This window comes from Calonectris borealis, chromosome 3, assembly GCF_964195595.1.
Source record: "Calonectris borealis chromosome 3, bCalBor7.hap1.2, whole genome shotgun sequence".
Classification (NCBI taxonomy): Eukaryota; Metazoa; Chordata; class Aves; order Procellariiformes; family Procellariidae; genus Calonectris; species Calonectris borealis.
In genome coordinates this window covers 92,398,140-92,425,742 of record NC_134314.1, presented here as the reverse complement: position 1 = coordinate 92,425,742, position 27,603 = coordinate 92,398,140, and the positions used below count along the sequence as shown (strand labels likewise).

General features: G+C 36.7%; 1 protein-coding gene across 18 annotated transcripts in view; it reads right to left on the bottom strand.

Moving 5' to 3' along the window:
* BIRC6 (baculoviral IAP repeat containing 6) overlaps window positions 1-27,603 on the bottom strand; it is a 190,146-nt gene that overhangs the window by 149,429 nt on the left and 13,114 nt on the right. For 16 of the 18 annotated variants that reach the window (XR_012673106.1, XR_012673107.1, XM_075146664.1 and 13 more), the window contains exons 2-11: window positions 24,488-24,669; window positions 21,491-21,628; window positions 20,877-21,070; window positions 18,855-18,966; window positions 17,452-17,534; window positions 16,487-16,709; window positions 16,226-16,386; window positions 14,267-14,325; window positions 11,514-12,908; window positions 2,113-2,262 (exon numbers count right to left, since the gene is read on the bottom strand). Coding sequence is in view for 16 of the 18 variants with exons in the window: in XM_075146664.1 (XP_075002765.1) it covers window positions 2,113-2,262; window positions 11,514-12,908; window positions 14,267-14,325; window positions 16,226-16,386; window positions 16,487-16,709; window positions 17,452-17,534; window positions 18,855-18,966; window positions 20,877-21,070; window positions 21,491-21,628; window positions 24,488-24,669 (2,697 nt within the window). In the remaining 2 variants the exon portion in view is untranslated. Of the gene's footprint in view, window positions 1-2,112; window positions 2,263-11,513; window positions 12,909-14,266; window positions 14,326-15,359; window positions 15,605-16,225; window positions 16,387-16,486; window positions 16,710-17,451; window positions 17,535-18,854; window positions 18,967-20,876; window positions 21,071-21,490; window positions 21,629-24,487; window positions 24,670-27,603 lie in introns of those variants that run through there. The other 2 variants (XM_075146673.1, XM_075146680.1) reach the window with 2 other exon arrangements.

Sequence of the window (27,603 nt, the reverse complement as noted above, 5' to 3'; positions counted from 1 at the left end):
GGACAACCTGAAGATATAGCTACTTCAAAGCCTATACATAACTAAATCCCTTTCTTGTTCCAGTAAGCCATATTCAAGCCTATACCGAAGGCTGGATGGGGAGGAGAACAAGAAAAAAAAAACAACAAAAAAAAATTGCCCATTACAGTACTGGCAGAATTTAAACATAATGATCATCAACTTGATTCATCAGGTTAGTCAAAGTTACCATTTGATTGGAAATCACTTAAATCTGCTGATAAGCTACTGTACAGGGAATGCATCTATGGAAGCACATTTATGTTCTGGATGTTCATATTCTCTTTATTGCTTTATTTGCCATCAGCAAAAGAATAAACATGCAGAACAAAGCCACAGACTTCTTTCGCTCACATATATACAATGGTTTATTACTTAGTGGTTTTCAAACTTCAGGAATGGCTCTGGAGGAGCACGAGAAATTCAGTCCTCAAAGCAGAGAAGATGACAGCAACTGCTGTACTGCTGCTTACAGATAACCTTATGACAAAAAGCATCTTTTCCTTCCCTCTTTTGATTGCCTCTTGTGGAGTAAAATCAGGGGTCACATCACACACACACACGCAGCACAACACAACTTAAAGTGTTACAAGGCTGGCAGCAAGCAGGGGTTTGGGCAGAAAGACAGCAAGTAGCCTGTTGACAACAAAGATGCCATGATCCAAAATGGTCCCTGTACTGCCACTCAGTCCTCTCCCAGCTTTTTTTGTCCTCTGCAGCTGCAGGCAAAGACACTCCCACTACACACATGCACACACAAAATTAACATCAATTCTCTGAAATAGTCATAGCTACATGAATAGTTTATTTCCATTGTATCATTGCTTTATCTTCATGCTTTATATTATTCTTGTGTTTTATATTCTAGGTCATCTATTCCCAGTATATCCCTATTTCTGTCCCAACAGATGTGACCAAAACCTCCAAACTCCAACCCAACTAAAATAATTATGCTTTGTGTCTCTATCTTCAACAATTGCATCTGAAAACAAAATGAAAAACATAATAGTTTCAGCTCTCTCATAAACAATTCCCTTTAAAACTCTAAGCAAGACTATATATACATATACACACACACGCACTTTAAAAACCTCAGCATTACTCAAATCTTCCTCAGGCTTAACCAGCAGAATTAGATTTGTTGTTAAGTTTTAGTAGCAAGTTATCTACATAAAGCATCTTTGATGAGGGCTGAGAAAAGATCGAGAGGCCCACACAGGAACTCCAATAACCTGCATACTCACTGTTCTCCCTTACAAGCAGGAGGAGCCCCTCATGTTTTTCCCCTTCTACCTGACAACATAAGGAACAACCCTCTCACCCAACTCCTTATTTTACCTAAGTGGGCCAGGCTACTACAAAAGACAACAGATTGGTGGCAGGACTGGTATATGAGAACTGCAGTAAAGACAAGACCTAAATACGATGTTTAGGGTAAAAACAGAATTTGGACAATTAGAAACAATTATATCTTGCTGTCTAAGGGCAGACAACCTTTCCAGGAAGGAAACTAGTAGGTAAATGACAGCAGAATTTGAGCATAGCTCAACCCAGACAAACTGTTAAAACCAAAAATCACATCATAAGCTTAATTTATCAACAGCATCTGTACTGCTTGAAGTATAGACAGCATAAAGTTCACTGTGTGCAACAATACCTGATGAATACATGTTTTGTACAGTTTTATTAAGTAGAGCTGTACAGCTTCTGCAGGAAACTTTAAGGCAATTTTACATAATGAACATATGATTTTAATTCCAAATAAAGAGCTCAAGCCTATTTAAACTATGAGAGAAGCTCAGTGCCTGCACAATTACCTGTTTTTCCCTGTCTGCCACACTTAAAATAACATGTAGAAGTTGGACAATCAGTTATACAAAAGGTTTTGTTTTTTTTTTAAATCAGGAACTGCTAAAGTGTTATGCTTGTACATAACCAGTGATAAACATACAGTAACTACAGAACTCCAGCTCCGGGCAGCAAAAAAGTATAAAGCAGCATCCTATTAAATAACTCAAAATCATCTTAATACGCAACTTCCAAAAATTACAAAAGCATTTTTACTTACAATACATTTAAACATGTGCAATTTACCTGTAATGCCTGGACTAGAAGGGTTAGATAAGGGCTTGGTGCCTTCTGATGACTGCTCTACACTTTTGGAAAGGGATCCATCTACAAGTATATCAGCTTCATCTATGTCATCGCAGGTCCCTCCAATCTGAAGGAAATGAAGTTCTCCACCTGAAATCATCACAGACAACAACAGAAGCAAGTTTAGACAGGCATACAGCTAAACTCACAAGACAGGCATGCAGTTGAAGTGCTACAGAACTATGACAGTAATTATGCAGGACCTGAAACCAGTAAGATTATAATAGGAATACTCATTTTGCTTTACTACTACAAATTTTTTCAAGGTAAATGCAAAACAGAATACAAAACCACTGACTCCAGTTGTGAATGGCATCGAAGGAAAAATATTAGGGGGAAGGGAGGTTAAAAGGTAATTAACTAAGGAAACCTCAATAGAAACCCAAAATCATAACCATTATGACACTTTCCATAATCCAAATCGTGCTTTAAACAGAAAATATTCCTTCATGTCAACTGAAGGCCTACACCACCTCATTTGTACAGGTTGCATAAATTTCCTTTCAAAGTTCAATATTTGAGAATTGAAAAATCACTTCCCCACTGAACTCTCCAAACTAAGAGGCTCTTCACATTATTTATTCAACCCTGGAATTACAACACTGATCAGGTCAACAGTCAAAACAGCAAGTCCAAAATTTTCAATGGACACCATGTTTTGATGGAAGCTTGAAATCATTCAAGGAAGTTGCCCATTATTCACCACTACAGATATACATAGATGAATTCTGTCATTTACAGAGAAGTCACCGAGAAGGAATGCTCAATTTTACATAAGGTTGGGGGGAGAGGAAGGGCTGTTAACAGTTTCAGAAGTTACAAAAATCCTAATCAGTAGGATTTAAATAGAGAGGAAAATCCTAGGGTAGGCCTTCCATAGCTTTTCTGAAAATTGATTACAGACTGTCCTTCAGCATCTGACTAATGTTATGACAAACCCTGTTATGCAAATTACCCAGATAATCTGAAACAAACAAACTTGAGATAATATATGTAATAAAAAGCAAAGATAAAAGCATAATCAGCAGGGACATGTTCTGCACTGTGAGAGGTGAGGGGAGTGAAATAGAGGGCGATAGAGAGGGACAGCGAGGCAGACCATGAGCATGTGAGAGGCACAGTGATCTCTATAAGAAAAGCCAGACAACAAATGGCTTAATAAAACAGCTGTTTTAACAAGACAGAATAAAAAGGGGAAAATAATAGCTCAAATGACCAAAAAGGAAGAACCTCTCCATGGACAGGATCTGCGCAGTGTGATGTGGGAAAATCCACCCAGGGTCTGGCTGATGCTGCATGAAAGCAGGGCTTCCAGCATCTGAAGGGACGTGAGATTTTCTCACTATCTATATTTCTCTTTTTATTCTATCTTATTAAAACAGCTATTTCATTAAGCCATTAAGCCATTTGCTGGTGGGGCCTTTCTCACTGACATCCAGTAAAAGCCTGCACCACCCTCTCAGCCCCAACCCGCCCACCCCTGGTGCAGAACAGTACATCCCAAGTAGATCCCAAGAGTGGAGGGAAAAAAAAAAGTAGTTCTGGCAAATAACGCTTATAATGAGTTTCCTTGAAATTAAACATCTCACAAATGAGCAATTGTCCTCAAAGAAAGAGAATTAGGGACACATTAGAAAACACAGACCTTGACAGCTTCATTTGGTAATAAACCAAACCTCAGTTTGTTTCCCGTTCTGTTTACTGCTCAAAGATCAATGATCAGAATGATCTCAACGATCAAAACCAGATAATCTCCTGTCCTGGAAATGAAGCACCCTCATGCAACGGAAGTTCAACATGACTTGCGCCATCTGAAAGTTTTACAGCTCACAGCAGGAGAAACGCTGAAGAAACATCAGAAAGTTGTGGGTTTTCCTAAGGGAAAGTTATGCCAAGGTCTCGCTTATTCTGTAGATGGTTGGGTTGGGTTTGGTTTTAAAGAACCACAATCTTGTTTCTCAAACCAAGTTTCTGAGTTTCTGTCAGTAATTAACAGCAGCAAAACACATCCTTACCATTTTATCCATACTACAAGAGGAAGAGAGTCACAATCCCTGCATTCCTGAAAGACTCCAGCACTTTTCCAAGAAAAATTCTGTGCTAAACTTGAGATATCTCACTTCCTCATATTTAAAAAGATTCTGTAAAGAAGTTTATAATGAATTTCTGTTACACAGTATTAGCCTATAAAGTTATTAGTGCTTATGCACACTTCCCAAAACCCTGCAGGTAGCATTGCTTCTGTATCACAAAGGAAGCATTTGCGGTCATAGAACATCCAAAGACAACCCTCTGATGATGCATGCTTAATTATTTGTTTCAAAGATACCGTCGTTTCTATAGTCAAGTGCCAGGAAAAAAAAAAATCCGTGCAAAAGTCAATGTTGGGTTTTTTGGGGTTTGTTGTTGTTTATTTTTTTGGTTTTTTTTTTGTTTTATTTTTGGTTTTGTTGTTGTTGTTGGTTTTTTTTTGTTTGGCTGGTTGGTTTTGGTGGTTTTTTTTTTGGTTTTGTCTTTGGGGTTTTTTTTTTGGGGGGGGGGACATTACTACTGTCTCATGGTATGCACTACTAGGCTTAAACCGTAACTCATCTGGTGCTTTCTAATTCTAGCCAGGTAGCAAACTTCGTAAGTAGTAGTTTATCTGAAGACTTCTCTGCTTGCATCACTTCGACAGAGGTGATAAATGCTTCTGTTGCACTACCAAGAAGATATGAAAGCTGACACTGACTTACTCAGTGATCACAAAGGAGAATAATTGGAAACCAGCATCGTTATACTTTCCGAAAATAACAGGCAACACATTCAAAACATTGTTAATTTAATTCTGAATTGTATTTAAAATCTGTAATTTGCTTGGACTCAAGAACCTGGTGGGATATACAAACAGAACATAAGAATCGTAAATCCATCCAAATAAATCCCAAGCTTCCTTCTGGCAAAACAGTTATTGGTTTCAGGAAAGCAGCATTGGCACAAGTTAGAGAACATGTCAGAGACTAGGCCACTGCAGTCAAAGCCAATCTGGTGAAATGTTCAGTATCCTGAACATATCCTGCACTCTGGCAGGAGTCTGGAAGAGTGACACAATTGTCGATAGCAAATCACAACACAAGGACATAGCCGAACAATACCTGAATAGTTAAAGGAATTAAGAAAACAAAGTCATACCACAGCAAACTATCCACTAAACAACTTATAGTCCTCCTTGTGTCATCACTGGGCTGTAGAGAAAGGATTAGCTCTAAACATACTAGTTCAGAACACTTGAAAAATGCCACGACAGTCCTCAAGAAAGCTTCCCCAAAACCTCACTCCAACAGCATTTACACTATTCTTGGTGATTTCAGCTGTAAAATTCCATCCCAGCTTATGAAAAAATAGAATGCAATTGAATAGGGATAAGTGAAAGTTACTATGCCTGCAAGAAATAATTAAATGCACTATTACAGGATGACGAAAAATCAGCTAGCCAGCAGTTCCGTAAAAGAGGCTCTTGTGAGTCAGAAGATAAACCAGATGCAATTTCCTGCTCAAAAGTGCAAATATACCACTATGTATACACACACACGGTATGTACAGACTGCAGAGCCCCTAAGGAATTCTTCTGTTCCATTTAGACATCTGTAGGATTACTGTTCCTGGTTTGGGGTATCTCATTAAGAAACATGTGGACTGACTTGAGCAGGTCTTTTGGGAGGGGAGAGTAAGGGTTTTTTTTCTTTCAAAGCCCCTGAGGAAAGTTTAAAAGGATTGGAGATATTCAGCTTAATAAGATAAATGGTTGGAGGAAGACAGTACCTAAATAAACTCTGTCTTCCCCTCCTTTTTTGAAGCAATCTCTTTTCCATGTTCATAAAGGATAGTACAACAGTAATGACTCAAATCAGCAAAGATGATACAGGCTAAACACCAGGAAAAAAAACCCCATCATCAAGGACAGCATGCAGAAGAAGAAATTTCGTGAGTAGGCTTTTAAATCTCCATGTTGAAGATCTTTGAAAACAGGCTGATCAGTAGAGTACTTCTGAGTGGGTAAGTGTAATTTATCCTGACTTGATGATCTCTTAGCATCACTTCCAACACTAATTCTGATGTGGAAAAAACTCAACCTCTCCCCAGTCTCATTAGACCCCATTGCCTATGAAGGCAGAAAACTGAAAACACTAAATTGATTCCTGAGCTTCAAATACACCACTATGCAAGGCTGACAAAGCCTAATTACATGGAAGAGACAAATGAGACATCCAAACAAAACCAGAAAAAAGCTACAGAGAGTAATTAATACACTATATACAACTCAAGAGCAAGAAATCTGTTATAACTGAAAAGTACAAGATTTGGGGGAATCAATTCTCAAATGTATGAAAGTGCATCCAGTTCTGCCAGGCTTGCAACAAGAAATATTAGCATAGACAACTCACTTTTGACATACCAAGCTCTAGTCTGAAAAAACACTTTCTCCAACAAAGGGGAATGACTAGAAAAAAAGTCTTGTTATAATTTAACACTGCAGGCAAGAATTTAGGAGAATTATGTATATAAAAAAGAACATTAAAAAAAGAATAAATCACAAAACAGACACCTAAAGAAAAAAGTGCTTATAAATGAAAGTGTAAAACAATAAGATACAAATGTACGTGATGGGTTACATCCAGTGTTTGTGGTCGTCTTTTACAGCTTCCAACTCTGACTATTTCAGAAACAGACAATATCCAAAAGAACTGATCCAATGTGATCTAGGATTCACTATGTTTGAGAAGCTGATTATGGAACTTCAGTTGGAGCTGTGTCTTTTTGTCTGTCAGCTCTGAAGCAATACAGGCAATACAGAGAAAGAGAACTGCTAGAACAAAAAAGCGCTAGAGTTGTTCTTTCTTATGATGAAAACAAGTAGAAAAACTTTTTTCCCCCCTGCTTTTCCCCAAACTACTTCCAAATAATAATTAAACTGAAAATACAACTAAATTAATTTAGGGAACTACTGAAGAACCACTTCTTAAAAATCAAATTGACTTTCTGTTGAGAGATTTTTTGCTAGATGTAATGCAAAGACAAATGCTAGCATTTTCAACAGGACTCAACAGGGAAATGATTTACTGTAAAACCTTCACTCAACACAGACATTCAAAAACTAGATTTGTGAAAGAATTAGACTGCAAGTTTCAGGTGCGCACAGTCCAGGAAGGCTTCACTCACTAGAAGGAACTCAAGCACTCAAACAGATCATACAGATTTTAACATCTACTCAATCAGAGAGCCTGGCAGGAAAGTACCTGCTTCACCACAACACTCTGAACATTTCCACTTATTGTAGCATTTGTTTGAAATGCTTTCCTAGTCAATAATATTTCTTCAGAAAGCTTCAGACACTGAAGTTCGTAACTTGACAAGGGAGAACATCAGTAGCAGTGAAAGAAAATTGACAATTCTTAATGATCTTTTTAAAAATACTCACAGAAACACAACTATGCACAATTTTCAAAACTGCCAAAACAAAACAGAAGCAGAGATTTGCACCTTTATGTTAGATAAAAAAAGAACATTTCAGATATTTCCATCTCATTCCATATTCTAAAGCAAAGTTCAACAAAATGGCCTGAATGGCAAACACAGTTAAGCAGCTAAACTAAGGAAACAATCCAAAACAAACCCAACAAAAGAAAAAAGTAGCATGTATACTGTGGACCGTTTTCTTAAGTAATTTTTGGTAGGACTGTAATTTAAAAAAAGAAATATAATTAGATGAAAACTGGGATATAAAGAAGGCGGTGACAACTGTAACTCTGGAAATTTATGCATCCAATACTAACTATGTCTAATCTTCTTAAACACCAGATAATAAGCTTCAAATATCATCAAAAGACCACCCTACAGCTGTAACCCTATTAAAAAACAATACTTGTCCGCCTACTGCATAGTTTTATAATAAAGAATTTGCTTTTTTTGGATGCTACAAAAGCAGAATTTAAGCTGTTTTATATTAATAATATAAGACAAAACGTTTAAAACCCCCATATGATAACACACAAAGCACTACTAAGAGGGATATTAACTATTGTCTACGTTGGCCAAGGGGAAGAGAAGAAAGCAAAATACAAAGAGATTAAAGTTCACTATCTTTGCTTGACAGAACTGGAACTAAGAATATACTTGCACACTTCCCCCAGAGGTCAACTCCAGGTAATCCTTGCAGAAACAGAGAAGCACCTGAAGCTGACACCAAGAGCTAATGTTTTGAAGTGGGATAAGAATAATTATTCCCAACTCACAAAGATGGATGATGTCAAATGCAGGTCTAAAACATCTTTACATAAAACCACTCAAAAACCATTCTCACAGAGGTTTCTTTTCAGTTATATCTTAAAGGCAGCTATGGGAATATTATATGATCTGCCAATGAAAATAACATGTCAACAAGCAGGAGCAGCAGAAAAAAAAAAAAGGCTATTGTGCATCCAAAACTTTCAGACATTAAAATACCTCTTCGCGTACTCCCACCATTCAAGCAAGTAAACAGGAAACAATATACTGCTCAGCTTATATTCTTGAATAGTTTCCCAAAAACGTCCAAGCATTTCCAGTGCATGGAGGTTCCAAATCTTCTACTTAACATTCTCACTAACGTCTCAGCAGTAGAAGCTACTTGCTAGAAGGATTAACGTTGAATACATCAGAGAATATAGCTATTCTACTTTCAACACATATCTTCCTAACGCTGTCAGACTGCAGGCACCATCCCATACGTGATAGTAAATATAGAGGAGCAAAGACCTCGAAGTGATTTTGGAAGAAGCCTAAGAAAACTACATTTAAGAAAAAAGAATAATAATAATTTAAAAAAAATCTTCAGCCGCCTAGCAGATAAGCAAGCAATTTTACTCACTTACAGCAGAAAGATTAAAGGATGATTACAATTCAACACAACAAAAGTTATGCAAAGCCTATCCCTTATATCAAGTTATTCAAATGTACAATAAGATATTCGATAAAAAAGTTATAGTAATAGTTGAGCTTCTTGATTTGCTTTTTCTTTTAGTATTCCTGAATTTTATGCAGTACAGTTATTTATAAACATTTAAGATCAAGTCATTCTTTACAAAGCTTCTTATTTTGGCATGAATGTTAGAACTCTGAGGCTTCAGACATATCTAGTATCAGACCCTGAAATCGAGACTTCTAATGGACATTGGTCCCTAAATATTTATAATGGTTTTGGACTTAATTTCTCAAAAGTGAGAAAAATTATACCAGGAGAAGTGACTGAAATGTTAAAAAAGGAACAGAAATTGAAAGCTTCTAAAGACATTTAAACAATGAAAATAATGAATTCTAAAGTTCTTTCTAATTTGGTTGCAGAGCAGAAAATCAAGTTCCAAATAGAGGTGAAAAGAGTGTAAATGAATGATAAGAATAATCAATAGATAAAAAAAAAAAAAAAAAGAAGAGTTATCAAAGTACTATATTCAAAAGAGGAAACTTGAGGGCAGAAGGATACCTGTGGCATATAGGACTACAGAAGAAAAAACCCAAAGTCTCAGTTATCTTAAAAGCAGCAAGAACAAAAGAAGTCACAGCAAAGCTATTTATAAATTATTGGATGGATATTATAACACTCTCAGAGAGGAAAAAATACAGAGATATTTACTGAAAAAGCAGAATGATGTGCTTGTCTATTATGAGGAAGATGAAGTATTCTCCAGTCAGTAACAGAGGTGGTGGTTATCTAGGCAGAAGAGACAAATACTCCTACGTACACAGAATAAATGCTCCCAACTCAACAGACCTGCATATCTTATACTCAAGGTCCCAAAACAGGTTTAGATAATACCAAATGCTAGAAGAATATAATTAACACACATGTTAACACTGGATGGGAAAGTACCAGACACAGTAACAAAAAAGCCTTTAACTTTTATCATTAATCTTAAAACACAAGAAAGACAGAATAGATTTGATGTAAAAAAGTAATGAATAGTATACAATTCTATAGGAAAAAACCTTACCAAGGTTTGGGTTTTCTTAAATGAGATTGCAGTTTGATCAGCAAAGTACAGGTAAAAACATTATGACATGGATATAATATACTACCAGTTTTCAAAGGCAATTAACCTTTCAGTTAGAGTTCCATTTTAACTAGGAAAAAGTGTACATTACTAAATAAAGCTAAAACGGTTTAATAGACATTTCTTCAAAAGCAGTTACCAAAAGAGAACAATTTAGTAAATATGAATATTTCCTGCAAACATCAATACTAATTGCTAACATGCGATTTTTCATCCATACTAAAAAAGCAAATCTAAGATCTCCACTGCTAAAACTCTTGGTAGGTAAGTGATAAACACAGAGCCCTTAACACACATGGGATTTCTGCAATAAGCTTGACTTTATCTGTTGGAAATAACAGGTAAATCTCATTTGTGTTTAACAACTGCTCATAAGAGGACTGTGTAATCAACATGACACCACCATGAAAGGAGAAAATGTGTCAATTTAAATTCTTCTAGTAGAGATAAAGTTCAACATGATATCGGTGGGAGTTCATTTGAAATGTGTGAACCATCCCATCAGCTTAGCCCCTCTGAGCGGCCAACCGTTTCCACCAGAGCTGCATTCAAGTGCAAGAGAACTAAATGAGACATTGGTGCACAGAAGAACTCAGCTGGATGACAGCCAGAGCTGCTGCCACTGCCCCAATGTGACACAAGGAAGTGGGGAGGTGTGTGGTGGTTTAGGGACTTCTACGAAGTAGCAGTTGCCTGGACTTGAGTTACACTCCCCGCCTACCTGCCCCCTTCCCCCAAAATGTCTTGTGCCCATTTTGAAAAAGATTTAACAATCCTGCATAGATAATCTGGCTCTCATGCTCAAGGAAGTGTAATCCCAATTGCAACAGGCTGAAGCAGAACCAGCAGCCCTATCTGAAAGATACAACTGATCACTAGAATAAGGTATAAAAGCATTACCTTCTCCACCCTTTTGAATATCGCCAATTACAGACAGGAGACATTTTTCTGAAACGCGTATCTCTAGCACAGAAATAATTACATACAAGAATTACTTTTATTTGTTTTGGATTTAAGAAAATCTGAGCCTCTACAAGAACAAGTTTACCAGTACACTGGACATACCCAAGAGTTACTCCCATTTTAGAGATTAAAATCCACATTTAAGATGAGGAATTAACTAGAGTCCATGCTCCCTATATCAGAAGTAAACTGCACATAAATTCAATGGAATTTGCCTATGACTATTTTGAAACTTAGATTCTCACATTCTATAATATAATCCAAATACAGTCAAATCAAGCATGAAAAAACATTTTTACAGTAAAGTCTTACCTTTGGTGCATGCACATAATCTGTCTGTGCCCGAACAGTATATCACAGAGACAAACATATCTGGTTCCTCAGTGCCCTCTTTTTTAGGTGGCTCCACTTTGGCCAGAATTTCAAAGTTCGAAAGATCTAGTATTTTTACATATCCTCCCTGAGTAGTTATTACCAGGTGCCCAAGAGTAGAGATCTCAGATCTTCTCTCTCTCCCACTGCCATTTTTAGAAGTTAATTGTATTTCCTCTACAGGCTCCTCACAGTCATCCTCTCGATTATCCAATATATCTGGTGGGAGCAAAATCATTGAGGTAATTGTGTCTTGGGGGTCTTTGATATGCTGGATTTTTACCGGTTCCTCCTCTAGAGTAACTATTCTAGTGGCATAATTCATCTTATAAAGCACTAGGTATCCACCACTAACACTTCTCTGTTCAGGTTGAATTATTAAAGGAGCTGGTACATCTGCTGGTGACTCATGTTGGATTACATCAATACTCGTGCCATTCACTACAGCAAGACTTGATTCTAGTTCCCCCTTCCTTCTATTACATAGTGCCGAGTTTAATTTATTTAAATTATTCAAGGCCTCTACTTGATTTATTGCACTCAGAGATTCGACAGGACAAGTCCGCAGTCCTACTAACAAATGAACTCCATCTGCACAAGGAGTGATTGAATCTACACACAGGTTCTCCTCCTCTGCGAACTTGGGCAGACGCAGGCACTGAACCAAAGTCCCAGGCTTGGGAACCATGGAGCTCCACTTGTCCGAGTCCGGAGAAGTCAGGTTGGCTGCAGCATCTGCAAACTGCTGAATGTAAGTCACAGGGGGATCCTGTAACAGCAACTGTTCCTGACTGTCCAGTTCCATTTCAATGATCTGTGGAACTGTGAAACCATCATCGTGTATACTTTTACTCATAATATTGTTCATCTGTGAAAAGAGTTTTCCTGCTTTTTCATCAGACTCCTTAATGCTGTATAGCAGCAATACAGGTAAAGTCCTCCTTACCAGAGGGGAATTCAGTTCTGAATTAGTGCAGGATTCATTGTCAGTTGAGCCCTGTTCCGAGACACTCTCACCTCGAGTCCTACTTAAGCCATCCAGTGACCTCTGAGAGTTACTGCTAACAGGAGAGGTAGCAGGTGATTTGTATGTTAATAGACCTCCAGCTAATAAACAAGGAAAGGGAATGTTGTGTTGTTCGAGATGTTTTTCCTTCATCTTTTCACTCTTACAGTTGGCCAAACAGGGATTTGCCCCAAGTTCTTCTAGATCCTTAACCGTGTCTTCCAGAACATTTGCAACAATTTCCCACTGAAGTTTTTCAGGTTGCTGAAGAATGCTGAGAGCTGTTATATCAAGGCTGACTTCCATAGTTTCTTTTTGTGATGTATGCCCTTTAAAACAAAAATGTTTAACATAACATATGTTCAAAAAAAAGGAATCATATTGCATATATTATGGACTTATCCTCATAATTAAGCAAAAAGTCACTGCTCTACAGTTTCAGTATGTTAAAACATTCTATATGTTCAAGATTTGATAGTCAAGAAACAATAAAAGAGGCCCAGAAACATTCCTTCCACATAGACTAATGGTTCTCCTATTTTATCAACAAGAGTGAAAGTAAAGGGAACAGGACATTAGCCTTTGTAACAAGTCTCTCAGTAAACAGCATTACCTTCCTATCAATTATTCTACTTAGGCTAGACCACCATACCGAAATCCAACTAATCTAATCAACTCAATTAATGTTCTACAATATATCATTCCCCTTCCTTCCTAGACAATCCAGTACCATCAAAAATCTGCAATTCTGCAGATTCATTCTCCAATCTTAGTTGAAAAACATGTCATTTTACTCTAAAACTTGATACTTCCCACCATGTCACAGACCACCTAATAGAAAGAACTCCAAGCTATTATAAAACAAAACCTAGTAAAAACTTGAGACATAGCCTGATCAAATTAAACAGTACTGCAATAACAACAATGAATCAGAAGAGTTCAACTAACTAATGCAGAGATTTAGAAGATTACAGAGGACACTGTACAAACCCAGATTAAGACGTGACTTTAGCATAAATGACAGAGCACCATCTTTGCTAATACTTTTGTTGAAAAAAATCCTTTTTACATCTCAAGTCTACTTCCTTGTGTGTATGCACATGTTCTTTCTTTCCCCACCTGCTGATCCTTACTCAAAGATGTAAACTGGATTATGGAAAATACACATGTGATCCTCCCTCCCAGAAAAATTTCTGATTCAACCTCTAAGAAAGTAACACAAGAACACCATGCATAGCACTGTTCTGCTTCCATATGAAATCTCTATTCAGGAAGAGAAATACTCTATCAAAGTGCATACCCACAGGGAAACAATCAAGATACAGGAACTCTCTCTGGCAATCCCCTGAATTTAAAGGGTTTTGTACAGCTGTAATTTGTTCCCATTTTAAGCAAGTTCTTTTAACTTGGTTTGTGTGTTTTATTGACAGCAAGATAAGCAATACTTGTTGTCAAATAAGACATTTATTAACCAACAAAGTAGGGGTTTTCTTTTCTCCTGTTTGTAATCTTTCCACCACACAAACAGTGACTTCAATATTAGCATGGCTTTCAAGGTTACCCTTTCTCCTTTTTTCTAATACAGTGAATATAACATCATTGGTTTTGACAGGGCTTTTTTAAAAGCCTGAGAAGAACTATTTCCCTCCTGACCTCTAAACTATTATATGGATCAGATATAACCTACCTGTCACAGATTCCGATCTGGAATGCTCTTCACTGTCTGAATCCTCCAGTAGGTCATCACTGAAAAAAAAAAAAAAATGCATGAATGACACCAGATACACTGTGGCTGCATTCTTATTTTTAATTAAATTTTTAAAAATTTAGTAAAAAATACAATGTGTATTATAACCTGGCATTTATTTCAGCCAGCATTGTATATCCATTGATGAGTTGGTCACAGACAGTAACAATATAAAGATTTTTCTCCTCTATCATTGAACCAGTAGACCGGGTTTCATTCTACTATTGTATTCCCAACAATTCAGACATAAATGGAATTAAAATGAAAACCAGTTCTCAGGAATCTTTCCAAGAAAAACAAAACCAAACAAACAAAACCTCTAAAAACTGATGACACCTTCTTCAAAGTTCCTCAAAATAGTCTCTGGAAGGTGGAGCTGCCAGACTGGTCTTCCGTTCTACCAAGGTGATTTTGTAGCTAGTACAGAAAGGGTGTACAAACAGTGCGTTGCTTTTAAAAATACTACCAGATGAATAATTTTTTCATAAAAGCAGATTCTGTTCAAGATATCTCTTCAAAAGAAATAGGCCCTTCAGTTCTAAGAATATATGAAGATTTTACACATCTGGCTTTTTCAATATAAGAAACAATTTCTTATTACAGGCTCTTTACACACAGGAAGAACAATAATGCCTTTGCAGCTTCAGGTATAACTACTCACAGTACCAAGTCAGATCCCCAAATTTCAACAAACTGGATGCTTCCTCCTCACACCCAAGAAATAGATCTTTTTTGGCTCAAACCTGATCAACCTTTACTCCACGACAAGACAGCAACAATTCATACTTTGATTCTCATTCAGCTCCCCCTTGAGTGGGAAAGTGATAGTAAATTTCATATAGATTAAGTGACATGAAAGACTCTTAGTTCTGAATAGTATGATTGTACTTATTGTACTATTCTTTAACCAGCTCTTAAAATTGGCTTAATTCTTTAACTCTCAAGGAGTTTACTGCCCTAAAGCTACAGTAAAAGTGTAGGTCCCAGTGGCTGTTAGGCCCCACACTCTGATGTTGCCCATGTTTCTACATACCCTCTTCAGAAGAGTAAGCTTCATATTTGCTCTGCAGTACTGTAGGAATCACAGGCTTAAAACCAAAGATTTACTCTCCTGTGCATATAGCAGTACTGATACTTTCCATGATGCTGAAGTTTAAGAAGAAACATTCAGAAAGCTAGCGAGACTCCCCAAACTCCTTTTGTTCTGAGTTTTCCAGCAATTATTCACTCTCTTGTTTGAGTTTTGGTAATATGAGAAAGGAGTTTCCAGTACAGACTGTAAAAAGCATAAATGAAAGAATACTGCTTTTTCCCACATGACACTTTCTAAGCACTGGTATACACTCTAGCTTCTCTAAAAGCTTGCGACAGGATTGTCTAAGTGTTTAGAGTCTGTATGCATGTGTTAAAGGTACAAAATTAAAGCAATTCCTAGCACGTCCACATTATTTATTTTCAGAATGACATAACCAGAAATTACGGAGAGGCAATCAGAGAAAAGCGTGTTCCAGAAGTCCACGAGTAGCCTTTACTTTCAAAACCAGAAATGCATAATCCATAACTAAAATGAAAAGTTGTTCCAAAACTTATATTCCTTTCTCTTTTTTCTCTGCCTCTGGAACAGCAGCACAGGGCAGCAATGAGATTTGGTATCTCTGTTGGTAGAGTATAAAAACTGAAACAGCAGGAATAAAATGGAACTGGCTTTAAAGATAGAAATTTAGATTATTGTTTTTTAAGTGTCGAATTGTGTACAGATACACAGTGATGAAAAAAAATTAGCGCCATGAAAAAAAAAAATCTTACCAATCTTATGTTTCACAAAGCGTTACTTAACTAAATGGCATTAACCACTTACAAAGCAGCGTTTCACATTTCTAATTTTGTGGATTGGCATACCTGTCTCCTTCTAATTTTGGTATATCTGAGCAGCTAGATGAATCTTCTAGCCATGCTAGTGTTGGTCTCCTTGAGTCAACCCCTGAGCTCTGTTCTCCTGATAACATAAGTTGCTGCACAATAGCCGGATCATATGCATTGATCTCAAATTTTAAGTGTACCTGAGAAATAACAACAAAAACCAGAAGATGTCTTTGATTTAAATCAAGATATGCTTAATCAGTAATTAGTTAATAAAAACTGGTTGTTTATATTGTATACCTTCATAAGTTTGGAAACATCCCATATGCAGATCTTTCCTCGTTTTGTTGCAGCAGCTAGAAAATGAGGGCAACTTCCAGATCCAAAGCAGGCTATTCTGTCAGTGCCATCTGTGCAGGGAAATTGTGCTGGACTTGTTGCCAGTGTGACTGAAAGAGGTACATTCTGAGTGTGCTCACCCTTGACAAATGGGCAGTTGGGGGAATGCCTCTCATGTTCAGACCTTTTCATATTAAAAACAAACATAGCAAACATTGATTTCTTACTGTGAAAAATATACACATCACATACAAACTCAGCCCTCGAAGTGAAGCTGAAACTGAACTGTTTGAACTGCATTGCAGTCAACCATACAAAAGGGTTCTGAAGTTACTAATGCAGCTTTCCCTGCTGTTTCTCAATAGCAGACTGTCTTAAAGCCTTTGATAACAATTATAAATTACCAAATAATCCAGACAAAAATTACGTTAAGAACCCTTTTAAAATCAATATAAGGTCCTGCATTTCTGTCATTATGCACAATTTTAGCTGATTCAGGAAACTAGCAATGGATCTGGCAACTTCACATAAAAGTGCAAATATGCACTGCATGGCCATTGCAATTTAAGAACATAAAAGATGTGTTCTAGTCACAACCATACAGAAGATTGAGTTTAGATCCTTGCAAAGAAATGTTGGCTGTCATCTTTGCCATGGAACAATTTGAAATGAAATAGCAAATCAGAATTAAGAAATAAAACCAACTACAATTTCTTGGGTTTAGTATTATACAGAAATTTGACATAGTACAGAGAATTATTTTGTGATTTGTCCCATGGAATCATTCTGGAAATCCATTCTTGGCAGTGATACTCCCTAAACTCACCAGAAATCCCATAGAGATAATGTTGATCTTTGCCCTCCAAAGATTTCTTATCTCTCCAGCACAAAGTTAAGTCTACTACTACCAAGGTAGTAGAACTTACCAAGGTTCATCTGTAGGCTCCCAGCATACCAAACACACACTACAGGTAAAGCACATGGCTCTGTCATCTCCTGATGAAGCAGGCTATAAAAATAAGAAGAAACACTTGAAATTTATATAGCTATGTACTACAAAACACTTTAACTAGGTCATCAAGTCCTCTCCTTCCTCTAGTGGCATAGTAAACCACTACAACAAACGTATAAAAGGCCACAAATTACATACTGTAAAGTGGCAGTATTTCACGTTAAAAAAAAAGGATACATCACATTACTATAGAAGAGATTCAGAACCAACACCCGTGCAAGTCACTGGATAAAAACCACATAGACATAGAGCAGAATTCAGCATCACTGCTAACTGACTTTTTTTTCTTTGGAAAAAGTTCACAAGGTTCAACCTCAGCAGAATAACTGTACATCCACATGCTTGGAAAAACACAGGTTAAACAAGTATTTCCTATTATGCATTCAATCTGCTGGAATATAAAGCATCCTATATCACTCCTCTGCAAAGAGCAGTTCTTATTAGTTGAAGTGACAGAGGAAAAAGAATGGAAATTTCCATTCTCTTAAAATTTAGCATTTTCATGACCACATTTCAAGTCACCAAGATACGCTTGGGAATACGTAGATGCAATTCTAACACATTAATTCCCTGCATTTCTCCTGCTGAACAAGCTTAAAAAATCCTCCAAAAACTTTATCCACTTGGACCTATCAGGTTTTGTATTTGACATAGTGAGGCAGACAATATTGATGTCAAATGATACGCACTGCCTAGCCACCGTTATCTAAATCCATACCATAAATAATTTTTTAATAGTAGAAATAATTTCAAAGAATGAAAAATGGAAATAAGCAAAAGTAGTGGAATAAAATGTTAAGGTTGTATTTATTCACTAAGCTTAATAATTTAGTAATATGATCTAGGACCGATGTTCGTTAAAATACAGTTTAAGTCCCACTAGGAAAGTATGGTTAGAGAACTCCAAAGTCAAGCTTACTGCTTTTTTTGCTTTACTTATATTATAAAAAATAAGGATATTTACTCAACAATCTAACAAGGAGAAAAAGAGACTCTATATAATAACAACCAACTTAATCTTTATTATTGTTGTTTAACTCGGATCAATTTGATACTTAAAAGTGTTTTATATGCTGAAGTTCAGAAAAGTATTTTCTGTGATCTGTATAAAAAAAGAAGCAACCTCAAGGCATGGAAAAAACCTGAAACTTAAAAAAAGAAAAGAGCTGAATGACAAACTTTTTCATTATGGTTTTTGCATCATTGAAGGAATCCCTTTAAAAAAAAAAAAAAAAAAAAAAAAAGACTTTTTCCCCTGCTCCTCAAACCTTCCCTTTCACCTAGGGAACAAATACTAAGAACAATTAAACCTTTTACCTGGTGATAGAACCCAGCTTGAGCCATAGGATCTGGCTGTGCCCATCTATAACCCACATGAGGCCATGAAGTGAATGTCTCCCGTCTGTTAGCTTCACTATACATCAAAGACCTAGAAAGGTGAAAAATTCTACATTACCCAAAATTGCCACTTAGAATAAAAAAAATTAAACTATTTATGAGATATTTTCAATGCTTTAGTAACCGTTAGAAATACCACAGTTATCTACAACTTATACTTGAAATTATCGTTAACAATTACAGAAAACTTACAAAGTTCTCTCACTTGGGTGCCTAAAGTACATCCTCAGCAAAAGACCAAAAGCAATACAACAACCTACGGGCCTTAAAACCAAGATTAATAAAATAAACTTCCAGGTAGCCTATTTGCTCTAACTGCAGAAAAGCATCAGATATCCAAAGCTACTCTGCATTTAGGGAAGATGCAGAATCTAGCCCAATAGAGCTGCTAGAGAGTTGGGTTTTTTAACATGACTGCAAAAATTTGGGTTTATTAGTTGAACAGATATGAATATGCATATTTAAAAATACTCCAAAGCGATATTTTAGGCTTAACTGAATACATGGTACAAAACCCCCAACATTCACTCACTGCATACTATAATACTTAAAAATTATAAACTACCAAGTCACAAAATATGAACTCCTCTGCAACTCAGCATCTACAGAGAAAAGAAGCTCCTCTCTTTTCCACCCTCACTCAGTGCATGTCCCTCATCTGAAATAGTACAGAAGAACCAACTATCAGCTTTTCTTTTTCCTTGACAGAAGTTTGTTCTTCAGTATCATCCCAAGAACTAACACTGCTAGACGGAAAAGTGCCTCACTTCTTGTTTCTGCCCCTCAGTTTCAGGAGATTTTTGCTGTCTTTTCCTGTGAGAATGGATATATTAAACATTTGCTACCAAGGACATAAACTATTCTTGCAACACCCACGTAAGGGCTGTCTTAATTTGACATTATACCATCTTAAGAGACAGATCTTGAAGAGCTCTAATCAAAAATACAATATGGCAAGGTACAGGTAGACCTGGAGGCTTGGGGAGGGGAAGTAAGAGATTAAATCAATTTTATTGAATTATTTGATCTGTAAAAATACGTTTGTAAAATAATATTTGTGTAGAAACTTTCAAGAAGGAATTAATTTATAGACTTAGAAGATTTACCAGTATTCTAACTAGTCTTGGCTTATGAAGGTTAAAATAATGGATTACTCGCTTGTGTACACACTATCACTTGGATCAGAAAGAGATGAAGCAACAATCTAAGGTAAAATTTTCTCTTACCCCCCCAAACACATAGCAGGTGACTAAACAGTTCAGAAGTAGCATATATATATTCTGCAAAGGTTACAACTTCCTAAACTTCTAAAGCACAAGACATGGGCATAACTCATTCTTGTATGAAGGAAAAGGAATTGATTTAATGATGCAGCATAGTATGTATGCTCTATCTTTGGTAGACGAGTGCTCTTTTTGCATTCAAAAGAGGCATACATATGCTCTTAAAGCTATGCAGTTTCTGAACATCTCAACGTTGCAGTCTCAGCAAGGTTTCAGTACTAGTTTGAGTAAAGCCAGTAACTTAAGTAACTAGCCATATGCACCTGACTGTTCAGATAAAACCCATAATCAAACGTGATGAAGAGTAAAGCCTAGATGAACTTACCACATTAATGTGTTACAATACTACTTAGGGACCTATATTTAGGGCTGCAATCGCTACCTTTCTGAAAGTATATCTTGGGATTAAAAGCAAAGTGAATTCAATTTGCCTGGCATTAAAGTCAGAATCCAAACAAAACAGTCTTCTGGCATCCATAAAGGTTTCTCTAAGTTTAGTAATATGTACAGCGCGTTAAACAGTTAATTAGCAGTACGTGTAAGAGCAAGACAGTACAGAATAGGACTAATTCCTTTGACAAATAAATTAAAGTCATCTAAGAGCTTATTCTGATATAACTAAGGGGTCAAATTCATCACTTATTTTGTCTTAATATACCTGTCCACAGATCGACCAGGTCCCACACCAAGTTCTGGTCGTGCGCTGGGTAAGAGGTAAGATAACCTATCCATCACAGAGGATGCTACAGGTAAGGCAGCAATATTTTGATTTATCTTCTTGAGTTCATTTACAATGGCACTGGCGACAGACTTCAAAACATGATGAGGAAGGTGGAACATAACCGTTGCCCACTAAATTAAGAAAAAAAGTGCCTAGTTTATATTTTAAAATTTTAACATCTAAACAATAAATAGATCACAAAAGTGTCAAAAGCAAAAACAAATGCAAGTCTTGCACCTTCTCTTGATTTCAGAAAATAATACAAAAACAGACACAAAAAGCGACACAGACATAAGGTAAGGAAAGTCAATAACTTCAGATTTTAAGCTCAGTTGCGTTTATTAGTTGGGTTTATCAGCAAGAAACTAACCTTGTTTGTTATCTTAACAAGTGAAACTTCACATAGAGGAACTAAGGAATACAGAATACATTCCATCCTCTTCAAACAAAATCCACCACACTAAGTCAAGCATTTTGTATGCTTCAATAATGGCAGCCAAGCAAGTTAGGCTTGGGAATCCATGTTAGACAGTACAGAGACAAATTCTTACCTTTGCAACTTTATGATTTGCTGCTGTTTCATGTGAGGTATTTTTTAAACCATCCTTCAGTTGTGTGATGAATAAGTCATATCCCTCTGTGCTAGAAACATCTACTTTTTCTATGCAAGCAGATAACAGCTGCTGAGCCTAAGATGCAGATGTGCAAGAAAAGTTAGCATACACGTTGAATAACTACAGACAAGAATTACACCTGTTTCATTACTCTGGGAAATATAATTTGTCATATCCTTCTTTATCATGTGTTATATCAGCATAATTCCCATAAAAGACGTAGAGTTGAGTAAGCCGTTCCAAATTTTACTTTGTAGGCCAATCAATGGATAAACTTCAGCAATAGTGACAGTAATTACCAGAAGTTCCCTCAAGGGCAATATTACCAAATGTTAAACAAGTCAGTCATATAAACAATTAAAACAGAACATATATTAAAGCCAAGCAAAAAGGAGACATTTATTGCCCAATGCTTTCCCTTCAGAAGGATTCATTCAGCTTTAGGGACAAAAAGCAAGAGCAAGAACAAAGTCTTGACATTTTTCTGAGTAGCTTTGTATCTTAAAAAGAAGTAGATGATAATGAGAAAAACAACGTTGCAAGAAAATTAGAGATAAATTACTTACAATGCTAGTATAATGAAGCTGAAAAATGAGGCAGAAAAAAACAGGCCAATTTAGAATCTAGAAATTCTTAAAACTCAGAAATAACGCATCTGGAAAAGAACACTATAAACATCCATTTATAGACTTCTTTTCTTCCGAGCCCCATCTGTTTCTAGCTTGTCCCTCTGTCTGCTAACTTCATGTTGATAGGTAAGATTTAAAGGCACGCTTTATGTGCAAAGCACAGAGTATTCTGTATCTGTTGTTAGGTGGGCTAACATCTGAAAAATGTTATATGGAATCTTTCAAGTTACAAACACAGGGAAATATTTCCCAAGGGCAATGGCCAGCTAGTCCTTTAAACAGCCACAACTGCTCCCCCAATGGCCACTTGGTTACCTCCTTGGGGAGTTCAGGGAAGGAACACAGAAATAAGGCAAATCAGTCCCCTAGCTAAGGCTGTATCTGTTTCTCAGATTTCAGTAAAAAGACAATTACAATTCTTGTGGCATCTCATACTTCGGAAGTCTCTTGCAAATGACAGAAGAACAACAGATAGATTATGGAAGTTCATAAATTTACAGTGTTCTACAGGGAAGTAAAAACAGCATAGAGGCTGCATCGTAACTTGTCAATGCTGCCGATTAGAAATGCATAAAGATGCACTGCATTACTGGCAGATCAATCATATAAAAAGACTACTTAAAAGTGCAAAAATTTGCAGAAAAGTTCTAGAGACTAACAAAAAATAAAGGCTTTTACTTGGATAAAGGTTCTAGACCTTCCTATGATGAAAGAGGTGGATTGATGTGTTTGTATGATATTTGCTTAATATTTACTAAAATTTTCCAAGGTCTGGGTACGTCCTCTTTAAAATTAAAAGTAAGAACTGAAGACTGCTAATGTTTTTTCCTCCCACCTCATCGATTTGGCCATGAACTCCCCAAATCTGTTCCTAATGAACTATAATATTTTCCAATTTTTTTCTACAGGAAGGACCTTTACAGATAAGTGCTCTATTTTAACCTTGAAATAAGGGTCTGTAAACTCTTTAGAACCAAAGAATCTTTAGCTAAAACTGATACAAACTTATAAATTGTATTGAACCATGTGAGACTGCAAACCAGTGACAGCAAAACTTATGGAAGAAAATGCTGACCTCTGTCAGTCTCTGCATTCAGCCGCACATACCAAGATTTTGTAGTTACCCACAAAGGGTGTAAAAATGATGCCAGTGGCAGCAAGCCTGAGGAACCTGGAAAGCTCTCTTGCTTTGAAGCAACATTTTATTGCTGTTACTCCTACTCAAGACAAGTAGTTAAAAACCTCACATATAACAAACATTCTTGGTTCATAATAAGCACCTATTATTCAATACTCCAACAGGACATAAAAATTTTAAATCAATGCTCAGGATAAGTTTTTGTTGGTGGTGCATCATTCAAGATAAACTTATTTCCCACAGAGATGAGTGGGAAGTGCTCTTTTCTCAGAGTGCTTTAAAGATTCAGAATCTAGATCTAGTAGTCCAGTTTTGGTTTTTCAACTGTAAGCACTATTCTAAATATTACCATTGGCAGATGCTCTATGCTTTTCCCAAACAAAGAATTAATTTCGCTTGTAATTAAAACTGTTGTACAGATTTACTTCCCAGGTCTATTACTTCATGACCACTACACAGGTGAAAGCTACTTTCCTCAAAACCAAGTGCCTTAGAATAGAACCAATTGTTAGCTATCTTATATTCGGCATTTGAAAATAAGAATGTACATGCTACCTCACCTAATAAATGCTATGCTAGCTGAAGGTAAACCAATGCAACAAAATCCTAAATGTTACACTCTAAGCAAAAATGTATACACTAGATTTTCTTAAAGTGATACTAAATACTTGGTTATATTGTTTCAACCAGAAGGAATCGCTTTACAGCTACGACAGTGCAAACATAAAAGGGAAGAAGCCAGATTTGTAGGGAAAAAACTCTTTCATTAGGCCAACTGATTCCAGCATTAATTTTTCAAAAGTAGCAACACCGTATTAGCTGATTTTAATTGTCTTTTTTTCCCTGAAAGTCTAAACCAAACAAAATTCAAGGATGCCTAGCAGCCCAGACTGACTTCTAGAAGTGCATATAGATTCCATACATAAGTACTGACAAAGCTCTGGAAACAAGTCGTTATTTCTGGTCACTAAAAAGTTCTTTCGTCTTATTTGTTTGAGATATGGATAACCGCAAAAAGCTATTGCCCTATGACAGCTAATAACTAAGAAACTTTTCCATTACATGGTGTTAAAATCACACTAGAAACTCAGGGTCAAACGTCTGGTTTCAGTATTTCTGACAGAGTTATTTACATACACTTTTTTTTTCCCCCTCTCCACATCTTACCTCTGTAACCGGCAATTCAAGCTGAACCACATCATCTTGTTTTGAAACAGGCGTTTGCAGAGCTGTGTCTAACAGCAAGATGCCATTGAGATCTTTCCTACATCCTACTGCATAATCATCCACAAAGATCACTTTATCCACAGCAGAAATATATTGACATTTCACCCGTCCACCTGGTTTAGCTATAAAGGGAAAGACAAAAAGCAAGATCAGATTAGGAAATGTTCTGGAAAGTAATGTAACACTTCAGCAAAATCTTTACTTCTTGAGATGATCAAAACCTAGCATTTTAGCTACTACAACTTTCACCAAACTTTTATATTTCCTACATCAAAAAAACAAACAATCAAAATCTATACATCCCATCAACAACTACAACTATTTCAATCCTATAATGGAAGCCATCATTCAAGTCCTGCTCCTACCAGGAGGCCTAAACCAATGTTTTCAAGCCTAACGTAGATGCCTGATGTACTTGATGTTAGCTGACAATCAATAATAAGAATGAAATTGTACAAATCAGCATGAAAATTAAGACAAAATTGCTAAACTACCATTAAGGCTGATTAACACCATTTCATCAGCAAAACAATACTCAAACTTCTGAAAACTAAGTACAGCATATAACATGTCCCAATGCTACACGTGTTCCTTGAGACACTAAGGTAGCTTATTTCTGCTCAGCGCTGCACACATGATGTAACGGGTTAGAGAAGTTTAGTGGGGGTGGAGGAAGACTGTCAGCAGATAAATAAGGAAGGTTGTGGCAATGGATATTATCACCAGAAATGTTTAATGTTACTCGACGTTATTATGTGTCTAAGGCTGGATGAATTGTAAAACTAAATCCATGTAATAGGCTGTCTGTGTAGAAGGCAAATTGCTTTAATTCACGGAAAGTGTAGCTGCTGCTAGAGATGCAGACTGTATGTGAGTTATAAATATACGGACACATCATCCAATGGGCAAAGCTGAAATCGCTGGATCGTCGACATAAATCTCTTCTTGTTGCACAGGAATAGGAGTTTCACTAAATTTTGCATTAATCAAGTCCCGTCCCTGTTCTCCTCTTTCCTCAGACACTGGATACTATTTTTAGTATGAATAATTAAAAATCACTATTTAGGTAGCTAGCATACAGATAAAGCATCCAGATAAAGACAGCTAAATAATTCTGTCATCTTCACACTTTGATATAGTTAAATGGAAATTAAGACTTCTCCAAATATAGGGCACGTCAATCCGACTACATTGCATTTGTGGTATCCTCTCTTGAAAACTCAGGTCAAGAATAGTTGTCAGCTGCCCTTCTCACCAAAATTTTGGAAACAATGACTCATACACTCTCAAAATATAGGACATATGCCTTTGCCTGCATGAAGTGTACTGCAATTGTAATCATTGCTATAACAGTCAGAAACACTTCAAGAGCCCTGGAATCACTCAATAGTTGTGAAGCTGTTAGTCCTAGCCCAACAAAAAAGGGTCCTCTGAATGGCAAATCAACTAGTTTCAAACTGTATTTTTGCCAATACATTGGAGTTCCTCACACAAGACTTTCTACAGACAACACAGCTGCAGGCAAGGAAGTAAGTCATTCTACAGAAAAATAACAGTTTTGACAAAAATTCAAATACAAGTTTTAACATCTTTAAAAGTATTAGTTTCAACAATTATGTAAAGAAACTGAAAGGTATCTCATGCCCTAAACTAGAAACCTCAGTAGATTCGCATGGTGTTTGCAGTCTATTCAGTGTGATCCAAGTGATGGATCACTACAGGACACTTTCTTTAACCCATCACTTCTCTCCTCCTCCTTCCCAGAGAAAATGGGAAAAGCCGCTCACCTCTTCTGGCAGTGCCAACACCATGAACACTTTCTTTTGCACTTTCCTTATTTGCTGTCAAGCACAGGAGTATGTTCATGCCCTATGACTAGGAGTTCAGCAGCCTGTAGGAGCCCCAGCCCTTGGGGCTTTCCAGGCTAGATCATTCTTATTTTATCATTTCTGTAATGAAGTTAGTGAAATCTCACGTCGAAACCACCAAATGGCTAACTAATACCCTCTGTGTAAGTAGTCCCAATTTTTAGAAGCCAATGAAGATTACTAATGAGGTAGATAACATGCCTAATCAACATAATATTTCTGCTCCGTTAAGAAACAAAACAAAAAGTTATAACTACAGCACAAGAAATATATTGCCTAACAGCTGTGATTCTCACTGTGCTGGTTAGTATTTTGGTTGGTTACATTGACAGAAAGACTTTGGCCAAACTATGTCTAGGAAGTTATTTACAGTTGCTGGTTGTATTTTACTGAAAGCACATAAAACCAAAACAAGCTCTCTTAGCCTAAGTCAATGGAGCTTCAAGGAAATAATTCAATCAATATTTAGTGTCATTCCAACACCCTGGGAAACACATTCTGCAAGTGACTGGTTTACACTTTGAATAGCCTCTAAACTGTTGACAAGCTATTTTGCAAACTTAGGAGTTTAATTTTGAAGTTCAGAAAACACATTTCAAGATGGTTCTACTACCAGTCACTAACTATATCATAGTTCACAGATGGCTGGCCATATGATTAAACAGTAGGTGGAGAACCAGGAAACTAAAGAATTTAGAAGTCACCACTATAGAAGTAGTCACCACTGTAGAAGAAATGCCTAGAAAAGTTTAATCATCCTCAAAGCATTGGCAGAAGGGTCCTTTCTAACTCTGGATCAACATTTTACAATGTGCCAAAGGACTCTGACCAGTATCCTTTGAAAAACCTACTGATGGCACTACAGCATTATGTCCTGCCTGTCCAGCCTGGCTAAGTTTACTAGCAATAAGTAGTGATCTGCATCTTCATAAATCACAGTTCAAAAGTTTCACATAAACTCACGAAATGACTTAAGCCAGATCATCCAAACCCAACTGTTATTCTCATTTTAGCTGTAATTCCTTTAGCTGTAATTTATTTTGGGTGGTGAAAGGAAAAATAGTCATTCAAAGTTTTAAACAATTTTGCTTTTCAGTCTTGGCACAAGTGCATCATAGCTTCTCCCAATATCTCTGGCTTATCTGTCCAGGATTAAAAACAAAACAACTCACAAAGAAGTCATTAAGC